The sequence below is a fragment of the Solanum dulcamara genome, chromosome 12, assembly GCF_947179165.1.
Source record: "Solanum dulcamara chromosome 12, daSolDulc1.2, whole genome shotgun sequence".
Classification (NCBI taxonomy): Eukaryota; Viridiplantae; Streptophyta; class Magnoliopsida; order Solanales; family Solanaceae; genus Solanum; species Solanum dulcamara.
In genome coordinates this window covers 8,669,865-8,693,766 of record NC_077248.1, presented here as the reverse complement: position 1 = coordinate 8,693,766, position 23,902 = coordinate 8,669,865, and the positions used below count along the sequence as shown (strand labels likewise).

The 23,902-nt window shown below is 32.2% G+C and overlaps 2 protein-coding genes across 5 annotated transcripts; both read left to right on the top strand.

Moving 5' to 3' along the window:
- Window positions 1–126: 126 nt before the first annotated feature.
- Window positions 127–6,462, top strand: LOC129877600 (mitochondrial import inner membrane translocase subunit TIM14-1-like). Its single transcript, XM_055953124.1, has 3 exons — window positions 127–249; window positions 1,646–1,824; window positions 6,033–6,462. The coding sequence occupies exons 1-3, from the start codon at window positions 247–249 to the stop codon at window positions 6,187–6,189; spliced, it is 339 nt and encodes a 112-aa protein (XP_055809099.1). The 5' UTR covers window positions 127–246; the 3' UTR covers window positions 6,190–6,462.
- A 6,688-nt stretch (window positions 6,463–13,150) lies between these two features.
- On the top strand, window positions 13,151–17,708 carry LOC129877514 (interactor of constitutive active ROPs 2, chloroplastic-like). Of its 4 annotated transcripts, none has more exons than XM_055953026.1 (4): window positions 13,151–13,239; window positions 14,382–14,426; window positions 15,034–15,190; window positions 15,799–17,708. In XM_055953026.1, exons 2-4 carry the CDS (start codon window positions 14,407–14,409, stop codon window positions 17,383–17,385), a joined length of 1,764 nt encoding a protein of 587 aa, XP_055809001.1. In that variant the 5' UTR covers window positions 13,151–13,239; window positions 14,382–14,406; the 3' UTR covers window positions 17,386–17,708. The 4 variants fall into 4 exon arrangements, with proteins under 4 accessions (XP_055809001.1, XP_055809002.1, XP_055809003.1 ...); XM_055953027.1 differs by lacking the exon at window positions 13,151–13,239 and adding an exon at window positions 13,300–13,354; XM_055953028.1 differs by lacking the exon at window positions 13,151–13,239 and adding an exon at window positions 13,609–13,666.
- Window positions 17,709–23,902: the final 6,194 nt, after the last annotated feature.

Here is a 23,902-nt window from a genome sequence, read left to right as displayed (position 1 = left end):
TTGTCTAGTGTTAAGTTTAGGTTATATTTGCAAAACCTTTTAAAATTGTAACAAACATTAAATAGTGGCGCAAAAGGGCCATATGGATAAACATCCGCAATTGAAAATGGTCCGGTTTGGTTAGGCCCAAATCCATTTTCCAGAGTATTCTCTTCTTCCTCATTTTCTCTTCTTCATTTCTGGGGAAAAAAAACCCTAACCGGAAAAGCCATGAGATATTCTTTGTTCTGAATTCTTCTTCAGAAAATGGTAATGAATTTTTTATTAGAAAAAAGTTACTTTTTAAAAAATTATTATTTCAGTAATTGTCCGCTTTGCTTAATTTGTTCATGTAAATTTTGATTTGATTTATCGTTTGTAAGATGATTTATAGTTTTTTCATGTAGCTGTAATTTTTGTACTTATTGTTTTGATAAAGTTTGAAGTTTTGTACTTAATAGTTTCTTCTATTTAATTACTACTATAGTTGTTTTGATAAAGTTTGAAGTTTTGCTTTTTATACATCCAAAGTGTTGATTCTAGTCTGTGAAGTTGGATTAAGTTATTTCTTTGGGTGTTTGATGCTGCCTAAGCGTTTTTTTTTTTTTGGATATCATTTCTGCTGACTCCAGCTATCTTGGATTGAGGAGTAGTTATTGTTGTTTACGCTCAAGTCTGCACCTTTTAGCTATTGTCTGTCTAAAATATCTATGTTGTCTAATTGTTGGATCTTTAGATATTGCTCCCAAACCCAAACAAAAGAGATTTGAAGTTTTTCCAAGTGTTATGTTTCGGTTCGGTTTGGTTTAGATCATTTTTTGCCTTTCAATTTGAGACAATGATTTTTCTTGTCTCCTTGGTGGAATTATTAGGGTGTTCTAACCAAATTGGAATAGACAAGTTCCTAGAGAGGGTGGATGAAGGGACGGAGAAATGCCCTCTTTGGTGGAAAAAAGACGGGTGGGCTCTAAAGTTGGATAGCGCCATATTTGTGCCCATTTGTGTTCATATAGTGTCTTCATATTTGTTGTTGGATGTGCGTTATCCCTTTTGTTGTAAGTTCTCCACTTATTAAATTAGGTGCACAAGAAACTCGCTATTTGTTATTGAACTTACTTTACTTAGTCTATGATGTGGCCTTTGGAATGAGGGTTCACATGCATGTTTTATATTCTAATGTTTAGTTTCCATATTCTTTTTCTCACTTTCACGTAGTTCTGCATCCCGTCAATTACTCATTGTCTTTCCATATTTTACTTCCAAGTATTTTGCTTTATCTATTTGTACATATGTCAAAGGATTACATAAATTTAAGCCGTAGTAGACCCAGGGGCTTTGTTCTAGTGATAAGAAAGTAGCGCGTGATATTACACACACACACACAGAGTTGCGTGTGCCGTGTGGTATGTGGTTAGGCGCATGTCACGAGTTTGAATCTTGCCGCAAATAAAGGCTAGTATTGATTATCCACCGAATGTCGAGCTGTGCACTAGCTGGCCCTTGGATTTTTCTCTGTTGTGGTTCCAATACATTATTGTTTTTTAACACAAGCAGTAGTAATTGTGTTAACAGGCTGCTTTTTTCATCTGTTGTGGTTTCATTATATTATCTTTTCGCAATCATAATTAAGAATTAACAACATACTTATTTCCAACTTGTGCATCAGACCACACCATTGATAGCAGGACTGAGTGTTGCTGCTGCTGCATTGGCTGGAAGGTATGGCATCCAGGCTTGGCAAGCATTCAAGGCCAGACCACCCACTGCAAGAATGCGAAAATTTTATGAAGGAGGTTTTCAGCCTAAAATGACAAGAAGGGAAGCAGCTCTTATTCTTGGTGTCAGGTGTGTTTTATCATTCTTTTTAAGGTTTGGTGGGATTGTCAATGCTTAGTTATAGAATGCATTACAAATGTGAAGACGCTCATTATTTGCATTGATGGGGAGATTATGTGTGGTTGTTTTGATGGTTATTTGCATTAATGTAGATGTGCCCAATAATGTTATCGCATCTATAAGAAATAATATTATAATGACTATGTTTAGTATTAAGAACAATGTCAATGTTGTACCGAGGTTGTGACCTAGTGACCAATGAAGTGGGTGCAAGTCTTGGAGCCTAGGGTTCAAATCCCCATAGAGGATAAAATATTACTCCCTCTGTCCTAATTACACACTTTCCTTTTTAGTCCGTCCCAAAAAGAATGTCACCTTTCTATTATTATAAACAATTTAACTTTATAATTTTTCATTTTCGTTTTAATGAAATGATTTATAGCCGCACAATGGTCAAGGAGTGTTTTAGACGACAAATTTCAAAAGTCTTCCTTTCTTTCTTAAACTTTGTGCCAAGTCAAGCGGTGTAGCATAAATTGAGACATAGGAGTAAGTGATTTCGTCCTGCCTAAGTCTTATTGAGCAGAGTTAACCGGGTCCCTGTGTTGGTGGAGGAGGTAGCAGGTACTATGTGGAATACCTTAGGTGTGCATAACCTAGCTAGCTTCAATGTGCTCCTTGCTAAAGGTTACAAATTATGGTGAAAATATGTTTTGGTAGATTTTGAACACTTATTATTTTCTTGTTGCACGTTGAGGCTGACCATCTATTTCATTCTAACTTAGTCAATTAAGCTCAGGATAATGACTATTTATTTTAACTAGAGGAACATCAATATATGTCTCTTAATACAATGTTTTTGGATGCTCTCCGTGAAGCACAATTTTATAAAAAAGACCAAAATAAACCTTGCACAAAGACTTCATATATACACAAATATTTCAATTTCAAAACTAAAAAAGTAGATAGCAAAACATCCTCCATAGGACAAACAAATTCAAAACCAAAAATCAAAATACATTGGTTGCCCCCCCCCCCCCCCCCACACACACAAAAACCCATTGCGACCAAGAATTGAAAAAATAAAATTGCCAGCCCCTCCCAGCAGTGAAGCGACAAAGAGGAAAAGAGAACAAAAGACATACTTGGAAAAAGACAATGGAGTTGCGGTCGCACAAAGGTGAATCCTAGTCGGACTCTTTTCGCTTTTTCGATTCGAAGAAATGTCCAGTTTCTTAGAATTAAAAAAAGCATACGCTTCTGCTCGCTTTGCGGTTCAGGGGTTGAAGCTCCCACTTCTGTTCACCTCTCTTGCTTTAACTATTTGAAGCGCCAGACCCCGCTTCACCTCACCTGCTTTCCTAAACACTGCTTAATGGGGAAGCAAATTTGAAGTAAAGCAAATATTGATGATAATAAGTGTCCTTTATTAGACTTTGGACATTTGTTATTAGTCCATTCCAAGCTTTGATTGAGTATGGAGTTTAAGAAAGAAATAATTTTTTTTTGAAACTTGTGGTCTAAAACAAGTTATATATATTTGTGTGGATATAAATCATTTTATTAAGGTAAAATGAAAAGTTTAAAGTTTAAAGTTTAATCTTACATATAGAAAAATACTCCCTCCATTCCTATTTAGTTGTCACAATTTTAGGTTTCACACCCCTTAAGAAACTAGTTAAGTTTACCATTATATCTTTATTTAGTGTAAAGTCGAGTTTTCAATAAATGATAAATATGCTTTTTGGAAGTCTAAATCAGCATTAATTCATATCAAATCTTGCAAAGTGAAATAAAAAGGCAATCTTTTCATATTTTCTTATACCCCACGAAAACTAAATTACAAATGGAGTACATTATAATTGAAATGCATTGGACGAATATTTCAAATTTTTGAGCTTGAAATTGAAGCCAAAAATTTCAATATGAATTGATCTAAAATCTGAAAATTTAAAATTTCTTACCTTAGTTTCCCTATATGTTTTATGTAAAAAGAATGTTTTATTAACTCTTGAAGTAAACGTGGAAGCCCACTCTTGAGTTATGAACATGGATTAATTACTTAGTTTTCCTATGTTGGTCAAATGCATACTTTCAAGGCTTCAAAGCTAATAACTCTCAAGGGTAAAATAGGAAGAATAATGTCATTTATGCATTGATTTTGTAAAATGACAAGTATTAAGGAACATCTATTTTTAGTAAGGATAGCATGTAAATAGAAACGGAGGGAGTATCATTTTTTTGTGACATACTAAAAAGGAAAGTGTTTCACATAAATTGGGACATAGTACTCCCTTCGTTCCTATTTAAATGGCATCCTTACTAAAAATAAATGTTCCTTAATACTTGTCATTTCACAAAACCAATGCATAAATGACACTATTCTCCTATTTTACCCTTGAGAGTTAGAGCCTGTTTGGATTGGCTTATGACTTATAAGTCATAAGTTAGAAATTCTAATTTATGCTTTTTGGCTTTTTTGTTACTTTGGCTAAAAAAACAAGTGCTTATAAGCATTTTTTTATTTTATCCAAACACTACAAAACTGCTTAAAAGCTATTTTGGCTTAAAAACATATAAAATAAGCCAATTCAAACAGGCTCTTGTTAGCCTTGAAAGTATGCATTTGACTAACATAGGAAATTAAAGTAATTAATTCATGTTCATAACTCAAGAGTGAGTTGCAATGTTTACTTCAAGAGTTAATAAAACATTTTTTACATAAAATATATAGGGAAATTTTCAGATTTTGGATCAATTCATATTGAAATTTTGGCTCCAATTTCAAGCTCAAAATTTGAGATAGTCGTCCAATGCATTTCAATACTCCATTTGTAATTTAGTCTTTACGAAGTATAAGCAAATATGAAAAGATTGTTTTTGTACTTCACTTTGCAAGATTTGATATGAATTAATGTTGATTTAGACTTCCAACAAACATTTTATCATTTATCGAAAACTTGACTTCAAGAGAACACAATGGTAAACTTACCTAGTTTCTTAAGGGGCGTGAGAACTAAATAGAAATGGAGGGAGTACTTTTTTTTTTGCACAATGATATTTACCATTCTGATAAACTGACCTAAAAATAAATCCTAATTATTTGTTACTCCATATTCTTTGGTAAGCCTTATGAAAAATCATTTTTATTGGGGAAGCTGTAGCAGTACTCAGTTGATCCAATTTATATGACATTCTTTTTTATTTGGTATATCCTGAAATGTTGGCACTATGTCTCGATAGTGTTATTAATTTATACAACTCTTACTACTTCAACTATTAAATTTTAATATGATGTGATGTTTTTCTCTATGGCAACAACATTTCAAATATTTATCACGTTTCATCCAGTAATAGTTATGTATCTATGATTCATATATAGTCGATCCCAACTTGTTTGAGATTGAGCCTTACTTGTGCATTCTATCTGACTAGCCTTACTTGTGCATTCTTGAAACGTTGAGATCAGAATAAGGTAGAGATGTCAGATCACGATTGATTTACAAGAAAGGCCCCTTTGGGGGATTAACTACTCAAATCTTTTGGAACATCTCTGGTAGATGTAGCTGCTCCATTGCATAAGTGTGGTGGTGCTTCATTTCCCCTTTTTTCTTAGAATCTTCTTTTTCAAGTTTTCTGCAAGATCAAAATTAGTTTGACATGGTAAAATCTATTATCCTAGAACAAGTCAAAAGCATATGCTGGCATCAGGTTGTGATCCTTTTGCACTGAAGACAACTTTTAGGGATCTCGTTGAGATTTAAGGGGATAAAATGTCAAAAGCCATCATTCCCTACTTCCTTTCCACAGAATCATATGAGAAGTAATATTTAGATGCTTTGATCTCTGCCTATATCACCAATGAGACTCAGCTAGTACTTTGTTATGTATGAGGAGATGATTTGTGACATGAGATATGGGCAAATTCAAAATGCCACTCATAGTAGAGTATATGGGCAAATAACATATTTGATTTGTTTTCCATCATCCTTAGGTTTCTTTTCCTGACTTTTGTCTTGCATGCTTTACCGTTGTTTTACTACCTCTTTCTTCTCCCTCCTTGCTCCTTTTTAAGCTTGTGATTTGGTTGATTTTAGGTAGTACATAACATTCTTGTTAAAGTGGAAAGGTATATCACTTCCTTTTCCACTAAATATCTGTGGGATAATTCATCTTCTGATCTATTGAATTGATTTCATTGGCATCATCTTCAACAGGGAAAGCACTCCACCAGATAAAGTGAGGGAGGCACATAGGAAGGTGATGGTAGCCAACCATCCAGATGCAGGAGGCAGTCACTACCTTGCTTCAAAAATTAATGAAGCAAAAGACATATTGCTTGGAAAGTCTAAGAACAGCGGTTCTGCATTTTAATCTCAACCGTGAGTCTCTTTGGTCCTTTAGAAGTTACAAATTACATGGTAACCGGAGGTGGATCATGCTTTCTGGCATCAGAGACAAATTTAAAGTGAAGTAGATTAATTCTTTTTGACCAAAAGATGTATGTTAGTTGGAGAAGGAAACACGTTTTGATAGTTGTATGAGTTCACTGAATGTGAAGAAGTTCCAGACATAGCATTAAGCCAATATGTACTTTTAACAATTGATGATACATATTCATGGTTAATAATTGGTTGGTTTCTTCTTTGTTTGGATGCTGGAAACACGCTATATTATTGCTGATTTGTTGCCACAAAGTTCTGGATATCAGATTATGTCGATACAAACAATGATAGTTATGAAATACTTGGACTTTGTGTTGATAAGAGCCAACTCTATTGGTCGCGCTACATCTGTATTTGTAGACCATGCTCGTATCCAAAATCTCACCAAGAACTAGTATACGTCAACCATTGTCCTCTCCTTTCAAACAATGTGAAACAATTCAGGAGAAATTTCACGTGAAGAAAATTGAGATATGGGTACTGCACCTGTTTTGATTTCAAATCAAGGTATTAGCTTTTGTTGAAAAGCAAATGCACGCAATGGTTAAAAGAGATCACCATAGGAAAAAACAGAATAAAAGAACTAGGCCCGTAGTATTATTTTGAAATATTTTTTTTAGGCTTGAAAAGACACTCAAAATGAGATGAATGGAATAGTGCAAAACCTTAAGAGGTCGTTTGATTGAGAAATGAGTTACCACAGGACCAATAATGATGAGATGTAATAATAACATCAATTAAACGAGTTATCCAAGATTAATAATGATGAGATGTAATATCAAGATTAATAATAACAAGATTATTTTGTGGATGTACTTATGTTTTGTTTATTAGACTAAAAATGGAATATAGGGTATAATATAAAACTTGTGTTTAGCTTAAAGTAGATAAACTAAAATAAACTTTTATTTTCAATTTTAATCTTGTCTTTATTATAAAGTTTGGGGAAAAAATTTCAGAGAAGGACAAATGTGTCATTTTGTTCTTTTATCAATGTGGAATAAAAATAATACCACAATATGATATAATTTAGGAAAAATTACTTGAATACATAACTTATTTTATCATATTCTCTAAAATTTTCTACCATTTGAAAAAATTACAAAAATACTTACTCTCTCCTATTATCAGATACATCACTTTACGCGATTTATCGAACAGATACATCACTTCATGCGATGTATCGGATAGATGTATCGGGACGTTGAGTGATGTATCCGGACCGAGAAGCGATGTATCGGGATGTATCCGAAACTAAAATGCGATGTATCGAGACGTTTTGAGATGTATCCGAATTTCACCAAATTAAGCGATTTTTGTAATTTGAAAAAGAATAAAGACATGATGTAATTAGCTCTTAATATTATGATAACATTATGAGATTTGCGTAATCCCTACTATAATTTATCTCAGGATAAAAAAATTCAACCAAACCTGAGATATAAACTTATCCCGAATTTAATTTCAAAATTATAATTCCCTTAACCCTCAAACCAAACGACTCTAATTATAGAACAAATGAAGTACTTCACAGCTTAATTCCCTACCAAAGAAATCATTTCCTTTGACCTTTCCATTCTCTCAAGCATATCTTAGCATGATTTTACCAGATAGAACATGCCCAACTTCTTTATAAAATATCTACTTCTGAGATTTTCCATAAAATAAATATATATTTTTTCAAAAAAGTAATCATTTGATAGTACATTTTACATTGATGATAAATTGATTCACTAGCTTGTTGAGGCTTTTATCTTAAAAGTTGATACTTGACTTAAACTTAAAGTTAAGTATAATTAAGTTGTACTATTTTCATTGATAAAAATCTGAATAGACTTCAAAATTTTTGATTAGTTAATTATTCAAAACGCAAAAAAAAAAAAAAGACAAAAATTAGTTGTCTTAATCTTGATAATTATAACTGACAATGAAGCATACAATTTATAAGGATATAACTTAATTTTTGGTTAGCCACATGCATGTGCATTTTAAGTATTTAATTAAAAACATAGTTGTCTAGAATTAGTAGAGTTTTAAAAAAAATTGAAGATGCCACAACGAAAGAAAGCCTGTCTTTACCAACCAAGCCTCTAGATAACACAAATTAGACTGATGTGATGGTTCACGATTTTTTTAAAATTTTTATTTAGATTTCGAATTCAAACTCTTGAAAATGTAAAAAAATCTCATAAAAAACTCACAACTCTAACGAATTTCTGGGCATACGATTTAGGATGTGTTTGATACAATTTTTTTCAAAAAAAAAAGCAAATTCTTTAAAAGTTGAAAAAAAATCACTTCCCTTAAAGTATTTACAATATTACATATGAATACGTTTAAAATATATATTTTTCCTTACCCATTACATACCAAAAAGTAAGTAACAAATATCATTTATTTTCTTAACAAATATTTTCCACAGAACACGTTTTTTCTTCGTACCAAAAACACAATTACACATTAATCAAAACTTTAAAATTGTCACGATTCAATCCATCGGACCGTGCGGGCACCTACTCTAACACCTAAGCAGGAGAACTCTTAATCTCCAAATGAATAACATGTGGAAGTTTAACGAAAATATCAACACAACATTCTAAAAGGGAAAGAAGACACCGTATATTAAATTAAAACTCTGAAGTTAATTACACAACAGTATTCTAACACCCCAGGGATACTAGTATCTCAATATGACAATTAAGTTTTCATATTAGGTGTTATCTTTCTATCACATCCTTATGACTTGTATACTAGTATCTCAATATGACAATTAAGTTTTTTTAAAATTTTTATGTTATATTTATCTCTTTATAACAATTATTTACTTATAATAACAATAACCAACTTTATAACAATACACTCTTTATAAATTAACCTCTCTGTAACAACTATTTTTAATATTAATATAGAAATAGAACCTCTACTATTACCAATAATAGATTTAGAGATTTTGGCCAAATGTGTATTTTGATACGTTAATACATCTTTTATGACGAAAAAAATATTATATGAATATATATTTATTATCATTAAAAAAATTCTCTTATTTATACCAAGTGTGATTAAGTTTAAAACTTGACATTTTTTTTGCTTATAACAGTTAAACATTATTTAAATTTCAAATATTATTATGGCGGCATATCAATCAATCGCTATATCAATTTAAAAAATCTTGAAAATAATTATATTGTTATAGAAAAATTTAACTGTATTTTATTTAAAAAGTGATTATAAATATAAAAATATGTCAAATTATTGCGTAGTTAACTAGCGCAAGTCAACTACGCGTGTAAAAGATAATGTTGAGGATTATAAAAGATTTTGGTCCGTGAGGTTCACGGATAATAGACTCTATAAATTAAATTGGAAAAAAATAATAAATTTTCTCCTAGTCTTTATTTATGTATCACTTATTTTAAAATTACTAGTACTAACGGTAAAGTTGAATAAAATAATTTTTTAATTTTTTTTAAATAATTAAGTATTTTTAATAACAACTTTTAGTAAATATAATAATTAAATGGGAATGGAAGGAGTATATAGTGGTATATATCATATAACATTAAAAGATTTTTCCTCTGTTTTAAAATAAGTTATTTTTTATATTTATTTTATTTCAAAATAAGTGATATTTTATAATTAGGAAAAATTAACTTTTTTCTTTCAAAATTGCATTTGTTTTAATACCTGAAGTTGTACACCATTGAAGAGCCGCTTCTTTCTTCAAGCATTTAATTAAGAGTAAGATAGTAAAATACTTTTACTCATTTCATTTCTTTCTAGTTATTATAGTTTTTTTTTTAGAGTCAAACGATATGAATTATTACTAATATTTTAAGATATATATTTTTTATTATGTTAATATGAAAAAAATATAATTTATAGTACTTACACATAGATTTTGAATATCAAAATTTTTATTTAAAATATCAAATTAATGTAATTTAATTTAACTTTAAAAATTAGTTAAATTGACTTTTAAAATGAGCTGGATCAACTAAAAATGAACAAAGAAAGTATTTTCTATGAAAGAGTAATTCTTTTAAGGATTGTGTCAAAGCTATAAATACCCCTTACTTTAAAAGATGAAAATATACAGTAATTATATTTTAATATTTTCTTGCAAAGATAACTTAAAAGTACTGTGCTTTTATACTTAGAATAATTTTTTTACTTGACCATTAAATTAAGAAAAAATTATTATTTTCTTCCAATAATACATTTATCATAAAGTAACTACAAGTCAAGTTTAATTTTCAAAATATAATTGATAAGATCAATTTAGTAAAATAAATTATCAATAAATATTTTTAAAAAATATATACATATCAATTTACTTTGCTCCATTTGTTAGTTGAACCCTTCTACTTAGCAGTTTTCAACTAAACCCTTTAGAACACAATATTTCAAATCATTTTCTCATCCGATCATTATACGTGTAATACACTCGACTCCACATAGCATTCCAAGTCATTTTTTAATGATACATAAGAAATTATATTTTAAAAAAATAAAAAATCAAATAGGCCACTTTTACATTTCTGAAAAATACCAATAGTCATCTTCTTCATATTACTCACAAATTGAACATCAAATTTATGCCAAATAGGTGAAATTCTTTCCATTTGACTTGAAAATTCGACTACAAGTTTACCAACACAAACCCAATGAGCATCAATCACATTTTAAAATCAATTTCACAAATTTACAAGACCCATTTTTATTGTTCTTTAAGCTTTTTCAAATTCATTCATGGAGTTTAAAATTTTTCAATACCCATCATCGCCTTCATGTTAATCCATACACACACCTCTTCTTTGAAACTAACTAACACAAACAATGGTACCAATATTTTTAAAATCTAGAAAACTAAAAACTAGAGAGGTAAGGGGGTGGCCAACAAGGGCTATGGGATGGAATGTTGATTTGTAGCAAAAAAGTTGAGGAAGAAGAAGAAGATGAGGAGGAGAATGGGTGTGATGGATGAATTCGGAGAAGAAAAGGGCTAGAGGAGAAGAATTTTGGGGATTCGGTGCGGATGAGGCTGGGTTGAAGAAGAAGAAAGTTGGTCGTGGGATGGTTGAAGAAGATTTTTTTTTTTTTTAATTTTTTAAAATCAATTCTTATTTTTAAAAATAATTTTAATATAAAATTATGTATGTACTCGCTTTAAAATGCGTGCTTTCACACGTTTATCCAATTCAGCGCCACATAAGTCGATCAATGGTCAGAGGGGTTTGAAATGTTGTGTTCTAATGGGATTAAGGGTTCAGTTGATAAATTGTTAAGTTAGGAGGGTTCAACTGACAAACGAAACCAAATACAAGGGTCTTCGAGGTCACTCCGCCTATAATTAATGATGCAAGTTCCGAAACACCCTTACATTTCCCCATATATACTCCATAGACCATGTTGGAAAAGAATTCCCCTAAATATTTACTACTCCATTATCATTTCTAAAACTACCCAAAAGAAAAAACAAAATTATTTTTCATTGACTATAAGCACAAAAAATATAAAAATATAAAAACTAGAAAAAGAAAAAATGAAGTAGAGTAGTCATTTTTCATTGGACAACAAAACAAGTGAAGTCCATCTTGATTCGGTAATTTGAGAGCTATCATTCACTAACTCTGGTGGGTCCCACAACATCCAATAGCGCATGTTTCAAGAGGGTTCATATTATTTTTCCTCTCAATTTAAATGAGATTTTTTGAAATTCTAGAGTCAAATTAACTTTCTTTTTTATCTTGATTTTTCATATGTTTTTTTAAAATATTTTAAATAATTAATTATTATAACTTGTAATATTTTTAAGGGAAAACTACACGATCAATGATGAAACTATTTATTTAAATTGGACCCAACTCAAATTATTTATTTTTAATAGATTCATGGCCTAAACTATTTATCCTTTTAACCCACTTTCTCCCTTTTAATTTCGCGTGTGACATCATGCTGACATCAGCATCACTGCTCTTTTTTGATACCATTAGAGTATAATATACCTTGATGGTATCAAACAGTTTATTAGAGTATATTATACTTTGATGGTATTAAACAAAGTATAATATACTCTGGTGGTATCAATCAATTTCGCTCAAACACTGTCTCTTCCTTCTTGATACCATGAGAGTATATATTATACTCTAATGGTATCAAACAACTTCGCTCAAGCACTGTCTCTTCCTTCTTGATACCATCAGAGTATATATATACTCTCATGGTATCAAACGTGTATTTACGCTAATGGCCCTTCCCTTGTTCCTCTTTGATACGATCAAAGTATATTATACTTTGATGGTATCAAACAATTTATCAAAAAGGAAGAAATAGTATTTCAGCGAAACTGCTTGATACCATCAGAGTATATTATATACTCTCATGGTATCAAATGCGCGAGATAGCTAAAAACAAGAGGTATGAAAGTAATGGCGTATGCAATGGTAAATAGTTTTCTTTTTTGGGATATAACAATAATTATTCCTATTTTTAATGTAATTATTAAATATGGAGATTTATTTTAAATAAATTAAAATTTTATTTTTGAATTTACGGTGAAAATTTAATATTGAAATTTGAGTTTGTGTCACATAATTTTAGATTAAAAAAAAGGTTCAGCTTAGTGCACAAAATATTTTACATTGATAGGGTCTCGTCGCTGTTTTCACGGTTTAAATTATTTTGAAAAAAGCTACATAATATATATTTATATATATATATATATATATATATATATATAAATTTTAAATCACCTAAATTAAAGATTTAACTCAATAATTTAAGAATTCAAAATTATAGTTCACTAGACAACTAACTGTTAGCTCCATAGGCTCCCCTTCAAATTAGTGTACCTTCTTTTTCAATCTTTTTCCTAGTACTCCTATTTTATATTTTTCCAATTTCTACATCCACTGACAAAAAACAGAACTACTACATAGAAGTGAAGTTGAGAGGGGAAAAAGAAAAGAAAAACAGAGTATTTTTCTTCTTCTTAGATTATTTTTTTTTTTTTTTTTGTTGTTGTAAAGATAGCAGCTGCTAGTTTCTGACTAAATAAAAACTTGATTTTTCACTGGACAGAGATATGTCTGGTCAGTTCAAAAACTGTTCATTTATTGTCTTATAGACAGCTTGTTGATTCTTCTCATTTATAATGGTTATGTTCTTTCCTCAGTTTTCATGTGTTTGGTGTACTAGTAGTTGTTCACAGCATTCATTTCTCATGTGGGTTGGTGTCCTTTTTTTCTTTTTTGTGAATGTGAGTTGGTTTCTTTGGAATAAAGGTTCAGTCCTTGAGGTTGTTTTTAGTTTTTTTTTTTTCTGTTTCAGATCTGTTTATGCATTAGGAACAGAGAAAATAATAATTCAAGAAAAGACTTCCTAGTTGTGAATCATTTTATGTGGTTGTGTTCCATAAAGTCATTACTGATTACTATGTTAATTAGGCACTTTTCAAAGTTTTTAATTGTGGTTTGTAATGTCTTAGATGAGTTTAAATGGAGCCACAAAGACAATAATTGTCTTTGTTTTTTTTTCCTTGTGATGATTGTGGTGTTCAGGCTACTAAGTTTAGACCGACCGATGTAAAGAAATCACCTAATGTTTTTTTTTGTCGTTGGTATTTGAACCTAAACTTATTGACCACTAGGCCGCACACTTAATGTGTCTTTGTTGTTATGATGATGGTTTCTAAAGTCATTTTCTATGTGTATTTTAGTGTCATTTTCTTAGGCTTGATGTTGTCCCAAAGTGTTATATTGCTGTTATTATACAGTATAAACAACATGAGTAGAGATGAAGTTATAGGGATCTTTTTTTTTTTTTTTTTGGATATATATGACTTACATAATTGGGGTGCATTCGTTTCTTCTCTTTTTCTGTTTTGGCTTCTTGCTCTTTTATTGTATATTTGGTTGGTGGTAGTGGAGGTTGTTTCTATTTGGAGTTCCTTTGAAGGGATTGTATGTTTTACTTAATTTGGTTTCTAATTTGGATGTGGATTGCAATTTGCAAATCCATCATGTACTATATTGTTATTTTCTTTAGTTTTGTACTTTTGCATATGCACATTTTAATCAAATTTTTTTCTAAACCAAGAAATCTTCTCAACTATTTCAGGTGTTGCTGAGAGGAAATTAATATTATGCAGACACCAAAGTCAAGGTATTCATAATCTCTAACAGTAAATGACAATATTTCATCCTTGAAATAACATACAGTTCTGTAGTTATTATTATCTATATATTAGAAACAAGAATGGTAACCAAGTACTCGAAACTTGCAAGTAATGTAGAGTTTTGTACTAAAATTATTTTCTCTTATACTTCAAATCAAACGAGCCCCGGGAACAATGTTCTTAGCAGTAATATGAGAACCATTCATGTGTCATTGAGTACTTGAAGATCTGCAGCTCAGCTTATGCTATCTCAGACAAAAACTAATTGAAATCGATATTGAAGGGAGTAAGTGCTTTGAACTAAGAGTTAGATGCTTATCGCGAAAAAAAGAGGAAAAAACTCTCTTATTACTTGTTCTGTGATTATCTTTGACAATTTGACATGTAAATTTCTGTAACATATTTGTACTAGCTATAGAATACTACTAGAACGGAGCCTTGGAGCAAAGGTAAAGTTGTCTCTGTGTGACCTATAAGTGACGGGTTCGAGATCAATGTTCTGATGTGATTCATACATTTTGAGTTCTTGGATTTTATCTGTAGTTAGTTGTTTGACTATCTTATTCACCTTTGTTTGCTTGTTTTTGGCTGAAGGAATGTTACGGTGGAGGTGCCACAAAGGAAATCTCCTGCAGCACCAAAGACAGCTCGAAAGCTCAAAACTCCAGGATCAGATGCTGCTACCAGGACCCCTAAAGAGAGGAGTCCTAAAGTTGTTGTTCGTCGTTCTCCACGTAGTCCAGCTTTAGAGGTAAGGAAGAAACTTGAATACTTAAGGTTCACAAAAATTTCTGCAACATAGTTAGAACTTTCATCCTATTAATCTTGTCATGTCTCATTCTTATAAATTGGGAGCTACCATGTTCAGTTATACTTTTAACTCTTTTGTCTCGAAATGACCATTTGATATAGCTATTTCTCTCAGCAAGCGTTAAAAAACCTTCATGTCTTTCTAGCACTCTTGAATGGGACGGTCTTTGTACTGAAACTGTTTTGTTCTTGTTGAGGAAGATTTATGGTAGTGTCACTAAATAGAGTGGCTTCATGCCTCTCTTCGTGGTAGATATATGGCACGATCACTAAATCAGATGTTCTTTCTATTTCCTTGTTCTTTTTTTCAGTTTCGTGTTTGAGTAGCTGGTTCGAGGCACTTGCAGTATTTGATGGAAAACTTATTCTATTTATAGAACTTAAATTCCATAATCTACAGCATTATCTTTCTATTCTTATCTGAGGACCCTGCTAAAGCAGGATGCTTTGTGCACCGGACTGCCCTTTTATTAGTTCTTTGCTGCTCTCTTACTGCTTAAAGGTCCTCAAATGTTACTAAGGTACTCATTGCTCATATTTGTTTAACAGAAGAAGCTTTCAACCAGAGATTCTGACTTGGAAACTCAGCTTGCTCAACTTCAAGAGGAGCTAAAGAAGGTAAAGGATCAGCTCAATTCATCTGAATCATTAAAAAGACGGGCTCAACTAGAGGCGGAGGAAGCGAAGAAGCAGCTCACAGCTATGTCAGAGCAGCTTGAGGAATCTGAGAAACAGCTAGTTGAACTCTCGGATTCTGAGGAAGCTCGAATCCTGGAGCTACGCAAGCTCTCACAAGATCGAGATCGAGCATGGGAATCTGAACTTGAGGCTGTCCAGAAGCAGCATGAATTCGACTCTGCTGCTCTAGGTTCTGCTATGAATGAAATCCAGAAGCTTAAAATTCAGCTGGATCGTGTCGCTGATTCTGAAGCCAATCAAGCTCGACATGCTGAATCAGCTTATGCTGAGATTCAAAGCTTAAGGGTAGAACTTATGGAAACACTTACATTGGTCGAAAAATTGAGAAATCAGCTAAATGATAGCAAGGAATCTGAGTCTTGTGCGCTTGAAGAAGTGAGTAAAGCGCGGATGCAGCTGGAAGTGGCAAAGATGACCGAGGATTCTCTACATTCTGAAGGTCTGAAAGCAATGGAGGCTTACAAGTCCTTGTCGTTGGAGTTAAAACAATCAAACGATCGAGTAGCTACATTGGAGGAACTTGTCAGTGAACTTCAAAGTGCTCAAGGTATCGAAAACATGAACTCTGCACATGAAAATGGAGTTAATGTGGAAGCCGAGGAACTCAAAACCGAGCTGAGTAATCTACAAGTTGAAATAAGTCAACTAAGAGCTGCATTAGAGGTTTCAGAGACAAGATATCAGGAAGAATATATCCAGAGAACTTTGCAGATTAGAAGTGCTTATGAGCTAGTGGAACAAACGAAATCTGAATCAATACAGAGAGAGGCTGAATGGGAGGCAAAGTTAGAGGCTACAAAAGCTGACTTGGAAGAGTTAAAGGAGAAATTAATGAGCAAAGAAGCTACGTTACGAAGCATTTCAGACGAAAATAAGAATTTCAGTACATTAGATGTTGTACTGAAGGAATCAGAGTCAACTCTAGGAGTATTGAGGGCAAGTTTGCTCAACAGAGAAATGGAGTTGCAAAGTATGAAGGAGGAAAATGAGATACTGAAGTCCGAAATGAAGAAGAGGGAAACTGAGGGTAGCAAAGCGAATGATTCAGCTCTTGCCTTGGCAGAAGCCGCAAGATGTGCAGAAAAAGAGGCCCTGATAAAGTTAGGACACTTGACTGAGGAAGCGGATAATAGTATTAGAAAGGCAGCACGTGTGACCGAGCAGTTGGATGCAGCACAGAATGCCAACTCTGAGATGGAAGCTGAGTTGAGGAGGTTAAAAGTGCAATCTGATCAGTGGAGGAAGGCTGCTGAGGCAGCTGCAGCTATGCTTTCAACTGGAAATAACGGGAAATACGCAGAGAGAACAGGTTCTTTAGATTACCACACTAAGCTGGATTCGCCATTATCTGAAGATACGGATGATGACTCGCCCAAGAAGAAGAATGGAAACATGTTGAAAAAGATTGGTGTTTTATTGAAAAAAAGCCAGAAGTAGAAGCATATCTTTGCAGGTTGCTTTTGAATAATCACTGTTTGATTTGTATGATAATAATAGTCTAGTTTATATTTCCAGTTTTTTTTGTTAATAAATCTACTATACACCTTATGAATCTCATAGAAGATTTTTGTATAGCTATTTGAAATTAAGAACACTGTATGATCTCCGTTGCCAAATATTTGGTAGGCTCTCTAAGGAGATATTAAGTGTTGTAATTTCTTTTGGTTATAATCTTCAGTTTATATGGTAGTTGGTCTACTCTGATATTTTGAACAAATTCTGCAGATGTAATGAAGCAAAGAAACATGATTGAGTGTATACGATATGTTTTCCAATTTTTTCAAGTTTGGTTGGTTAAAATGTTTTGGAAAACGATCTTTTAGGAAAACAAGTCGAAAAATGACTGAAAGTATGGAAAAACAAGTTTCAAAAGTGAAGTTCCAAGCTCATTGTCTTCCCCCCACCCATTCAACTCCCATGCCTTGACCATCCCGCTACACCACGAACCCCACTCCCCACCCAATATCCCACCTTTATAGTGTTTTTCTACCTTACATATAAATGTTGTTATGATAATATTTTGTTGCTTACTTAACAAATACTAAAAAGTAAGTAAGAAATCAACTTTTTTTTAAGAAAACAATTTCCTAAATGCCGAACATGTTAAAGAGCAAGTGGATGTCCATTTAAGTAGGACCCGTTTGACAATTAGTAGACATTGGATGTCCATTTAAGTAGGATCCACTTGGCAATTTGTAGACAACTTGTAGGCAAGTTATACTCATTTTTTTGGCTATAAAAGTCATTCCCTGCAATACAAAATTGATACGGAACAATATTCAATCTCTCCTCTCTCTATTTCTCATACTCTCTCCTTCTTAATTTGCTAAGTTAATTTATTTTATAACACGTTATCAACACGAAACTCTAATTTTTTTCCAGAAAATTAACTTCTATATTAGGTATATCTACTGAAAAAATTTAATTTTAAGTTGTCTTTGTTATTTTTAAATTAATTTTCATCTTGTCAAAATTGGAGTTTGTGGCACTTGATATTTCTGACAAAAATTATTTGTCATGGGTACTTGTTGCTGAAATTCACCTTACTGCTAAGGGTCTTGGTGATGCTATAATCGAAGAAAATAAAGCATCACGTCAGGATAAAGTAAAGACTATGATTTTCCTTCGTCGTCATCTAGATGAAAGTCCGAAGGTTGAATACTTGACAGTGAAAGATCCACTTGAATTGTGGATAGATTTAAAAGGAAGGTATGACCACCTCAGGGCAACAGTATTGCCAAGGGATCGTTATGATTTTGTGGGAAAACTATAAATGATAAGGACATGTTGGAAAAGACACTAACTACTTTCCATGCCTCTAATGTGATATTACAGCAACAATACCGTGAAAAAGATTTTCAAAAATACTCTGAATTGATCTCATACCTTCCGATGGCTGAGCAATATAATGCTCTTTTAATGAAAAATTATGAAGTCCGTCTCACTGGAACTGTTCCGTTACCGAAAGCAAATGTGGTAGAAGCACATGACCAGTCTAAAAGAAGACAATAAAAATCAAGGCCACAATAATGTATGTGGACATGACAATGGTAGAAGACGATATAATAATCGTTGTGGTGGTGGTCAATATAAAAGGGAGAACAATATGAGTTCTCAAAGTGGACCTTCAAGAAGTAACCGTCATCGTTGTAGCATGAAAGGCAACTGGAAAAATGAATGTCGGACGCCTAAGCATTTTGTAAGGCTTTATCAAAATTTCTTCAAAAGAAAGGCAAATAGAGGTGGTGCCTCTTCTTCTAATGCTCGGATACAGTCACACTTGGCATTTGAAAATAGTGTTGAGACAAAACCTTCGTATAATGATAATATTAAAGCAAATCTGACTTTGAAGGATAACGATTTTAATGACCTCAATGATATTACTCATTTGGAGGTTGAAGACTTCTTTAAGGATTATAATTGATGTTTAATTTCATTATATGATTTACAATATGTTGTCGTTTTTATGTACTTTTAATTATCATGTTTTTACATTTATCTATTTAAAAGAAAGAAGAAAAAAAGACTTATGTTTTTCTAGCAATATTGTTACTTACTTTATCTCTTATAATGTATTTTTATTTTATGAAGATAAATAAATTTTTCAGTCTTCAATTGGATCGAAGATGAGTAATGGAGATATGTGTCTTTTGGATAATGCCACAACTCATACGATATTAAAAGAAAAGAAATATTTCTGTCATTTGATTATGAAAAAGGCCTATGTCAATACAATATCCGGTAGTACAAAATTGATTAAAGGATCTGGAAGAGCGGCCTTATTACTACCTGGAGGAACGATATTGGTAATGCATTGTATTGTAGTAAGTCTTAAAAAAACTTGTTAAGTTTCAAGGTTATTCATCAAAATGGCGATCATATTGAGACTACGAATGAAGGAAAGATTGAATACCTTTATATTACTACAATAAATACGGAGAAGAAAATTGTGCATAAAAAATTACCTGCACTTTTTTCTGGATTGTACCATACAAATATTGATACTATTAAATCACATGCTATAGTAAACAAAATATTTACTGACTCTAATGATTTTATCATTTGGCATGACCGGTTGGGCCATTTCGATTATAATATGATGCGCAGAATTATTGAGAATTCACATGGACACACTTTGAAGAATTAGAAAATTCCTCAATCTAAGGAATTATCTTGTGTTGCTTGTTCCCAAGGAAAACTGATTATTAAACCATCAACAACTAAGGTTGGGATTAAATTCTCTGCGTTTCTGGAACGTATACATGGTGATATATATGGGTCAATTCACCCTTCACATGAATCATTTAAATATTATATGATTTTGATAGATGCATCATCAAGATGGTCACATATGTGCTTATTATCAACTTGCAACATGGCTTTTGCGAGATTGTTAGCTCAAATTATAAGGTTAAGAATACAATTTTCAGATTATGCAATAAAGACAATTCATCTTGATAATGCTAGTGAATTTATATCTCAATCCTTTAATGATTATTGTTTGTCGGTTGAAATAAAAGTTGAGCATCCGGTCGCTCATGTTCATACTCAAAATGGTCTAGCAGAATCATTGATTGAACGCCTCCAATTGATAGCTAGACCATTGCTAATGAGGACAAAACTTCCTTTTTCGATATGAGGGCATGCTATTTTGCATGCAGCAACACTTGTGCATATAAGACCAACAAATTTTCATGAATTTTTTCCATTACAGTTGGCTTTTGGAAGGGAGGCAAACATATCCCATCTTAGAATATTTTGGTGTGCGATATATGTCCCAATTGCTCCACCACACTGCACAAAGATGGGTCCCCAAAGAAGGTTGGAAATATATGTTGGGTATGAATCTCCTTCTATTATAAAATATTTAAAATCTATGACAGGAGATTTATTTACGGTAAGATTCGATGATTGTCATTTTGATGAATCAGTATACCCAACATTAGGGGGAGAACATGAACAATTGGAAAATGAGATAGATTGAAATTCATTATCATTATCTCATTTAGATCCTCGAACAAATCAATGTGAGTAAGAAGTTCAAAAGATGATTTTTTTATAGAATATTGCAAATCAACTACCGGATGCATTTACTAACCTTCCACGGGTTATTAAATCGCATATCCCAGCTGCTAATGCTCAAGTTCGAGTTGATGTCCCGGTAGAACAACTTGTTTAGGCAGATGAGTCTAGGTCACGCTTAAAATGTAGAAGACCAATTGGTTTCAAAGATAAAAATCCTCAAAAAAGGAAAGGAATAAATTATCAAGATGATCATAATTTGGAGGCAATTGCTCAAGAAGAGCCATAGACATAACAAACGGTGATACCACCGAGGATGTCCAAGTACCTGAAAATAATGAGAATGAAGAAATCTCAATAAGTTATGTCTCAACAGGGAAACGGTGGAATCGAAATGATATTGTGGTCGATAATATTTTTGCTTATAATGTTGTCATTGAAATAATACAACAAGATAAGGATCTTGAACCAAAATCTGTCGATGAATGTAGACAGAGAAATTATTGACCAAAATAAAAGGATGCAATTCAAGTAGAGTTAACTTCACTTGAAAAACGTGAAGTTTTTGGATCAATAATCCGAATACCTAAAGGTGTCAAGCCAGTAGGGTACAAATGAGTTTTTGTGCGTAAACGAAATGAAAAAGGTGAATCGTAAGATATAAAGCACGACTTGTAGCCTACGGTTTTTCGCAAAGGCCTGACATTGACTATATGGAAACATATTCCCATGTGGTGGATGCAATTACCTTCAGATATTTAATGAATTTGACAGTTTATGAAAAGCTTGAAATGTATATAATTGACGTGGTCACTGCCTATTTATATGGCTCAGTGGACCACGACATTTTTATGAAAATTTTTGAAGGATTCAAAGTGCCTGAAGCATACAAGAATTCTCAAAAAACTTGCTCAATAAAGTTTCAGAAATCCTTATACGGGTTAAAACAATTAGGGCGCATGTGGTACAATCGTTTTAGTGAATATTTGCTAAAAGAAGGATATAAAAATGATCCAATTTGTCCTTGTGTCTTTATGAAAAGGTTTGGATCTGAATTTATCGTAATAGCAGTATATGTTGATGATTTGAATATTATTGAAACTCCGAAAGAACTTTCAAAGCCAGTAAAATGTCTGAAAAAGAAGTTTGAAATGAAAGACCTCGAAAAGATAAAAAAATTTCTTGGTCTATAAATTGAATATTTTACAAATGGAATATTTGTACATCAGTCAACATATACTGAAAAAATATTTTAAAGAGGTTTTATATGATTAAAGCACATCCATTGAGTACCCCAATGGTTGTGAGATCTCATGATATTAATACAAATTCATTTTGACATCATGAAAATGATGAAGAGCTTATTGGTGCTGAAATACCATATCTTAGTGCAATTAGTGCATTAATGTATTTTGCCAATAATTCTAGACCAGATATAGTTTTCTCTGTAAGCTTGTTATCAAGATTTAGTTCTTCTCCAACACGAAGACACTGGAATGAAATTAAGCATATATTCAGATATCTCCAAGGGACCATTGATATAGGATTGTTTTACTTAAATGAATTCACGTCACAATTGATTGGTTAAGCAGATGCGGGATATTTGTCCGATCCCCATAAAGGTCGATCGTAGACAAGCTATTTGTTTACATGTGATGGTACATCTATATCATGACGTTCAACAAAGCAAACTATGATTGCCACTTCCTCAAATCATGCAGAGATAATAGTTATCCATGAAGCAAGTCGAGAATGCATTTGGTTAAGATCAATAACTCAACACATTCAAGAAACATGCATAGCTCAACTGAAGGGAGGATACATCAAAGGAGACAGAACAAAACATATTTTAGCAAAATTATTTTTTACTCATGATCTTCAAAAGAAGGGTGAAATAGATGTCCAACAAGTTCGTTCAAGTAACAATTTAGCAGATATGTTTACCAAGGCATTGCCGACTTCAACCTTTGAGAAAATGAGATACAAAATTAGAATGCGACGTCTTCGAGATATCAAATGAAGTTTTCATCAGGGGGAGTAAAATACGTATTGCACTCTTTTTCCCTTAACCAAAGTTTTGTCCCACTATTTTTTTTTTGGTATAGTTTTTAATGAGGCAGCACTCAAGGCGTATTACTAGATGTGTGTATTCTTTTTTCTTCACTAGGCTTTCTCCCACTGGGTTTTTTCTAGTAAGGTTTTAACGAGGCACAATATTTATGGATGTTTACGATAGCTATGTTTATTATTTCTTGTAAAAAATTTAATGAGACATATTTTACGTGGACATATAAGGGAGAGTGTTAAAGAGTAAAATGTCTATTTAAGTAGGACCCACTTGACAATTTGTAGACATTGGATGTCCATTTAAGTATGACCCATTTGGCAATTTGTACTCATTTATTTGGCTATAAAAGTCATTCTCTGCAATATAAAATTGATGCGGAACAATATTCAATCTCTCCTCTCTCTATTTCTCATACTCTCTCCTTCTTAATTTGCTAGGTTAGTTTATTTTATAACAGAATACACCCTAAAGGTAGGATTGATCTATTTGTATACAATGAACTCGTCTAGTGTTGGGTGTGTATGTGCTTTTAACCTTGAACACAAACAAGATAAAATTATGAAAATCTATGATTTTTCATATGATAATTATTTGTTTCAGCTAGAAATTTATCGACATTTCGTGTAAATATCAACTGTAATTCATCAAAAAAATAACATAAAAAGGAAAGTCTTGGGCACAAAGCATCTTGCGTTAGCAAAATCCAGGGAATGGGCTGCAATCTAAAAATCACAAAACATGCACAACATGCTAACTTATGGATTAATCTCAATTTCATTGTATTTGATATTTGAAATATATATGTTCTTAATTTATATCAATATCAAATTGATTGATTTAGAAAAAATATAACTTTTACAAGTT

Coding starts and splice junctions, on each gene's coding strand:
- LOC129877600 (XM_055953124.1), top strand. Junction 1,825..6,032: donor GCTCTTATTCTTGGTGTCAG/GTGTGTTTTATC, acceptor CATCTTCAACAG/GGAAAGCACTCCACCAGATA.
- LOC129877514 (XM_055953026.1), top strand. CDS start 14,407: ATGCAGACACCAAAGTCAAG. Junction 14,427..15,033: donor ATGCAGACACCAAAGTCAAG/GTATTCATAATC, acceptor TTTTGGCTGAAG/GAATGTTACGGTGGAGGTGC. Junction 15,191..15,798: donor CACGTAGTCCAGCTTTAGAG/GTAAGGAAGAAA, acceptor TTTGTTTAACAG/AAGAAGCTTTCAACCAGAGA.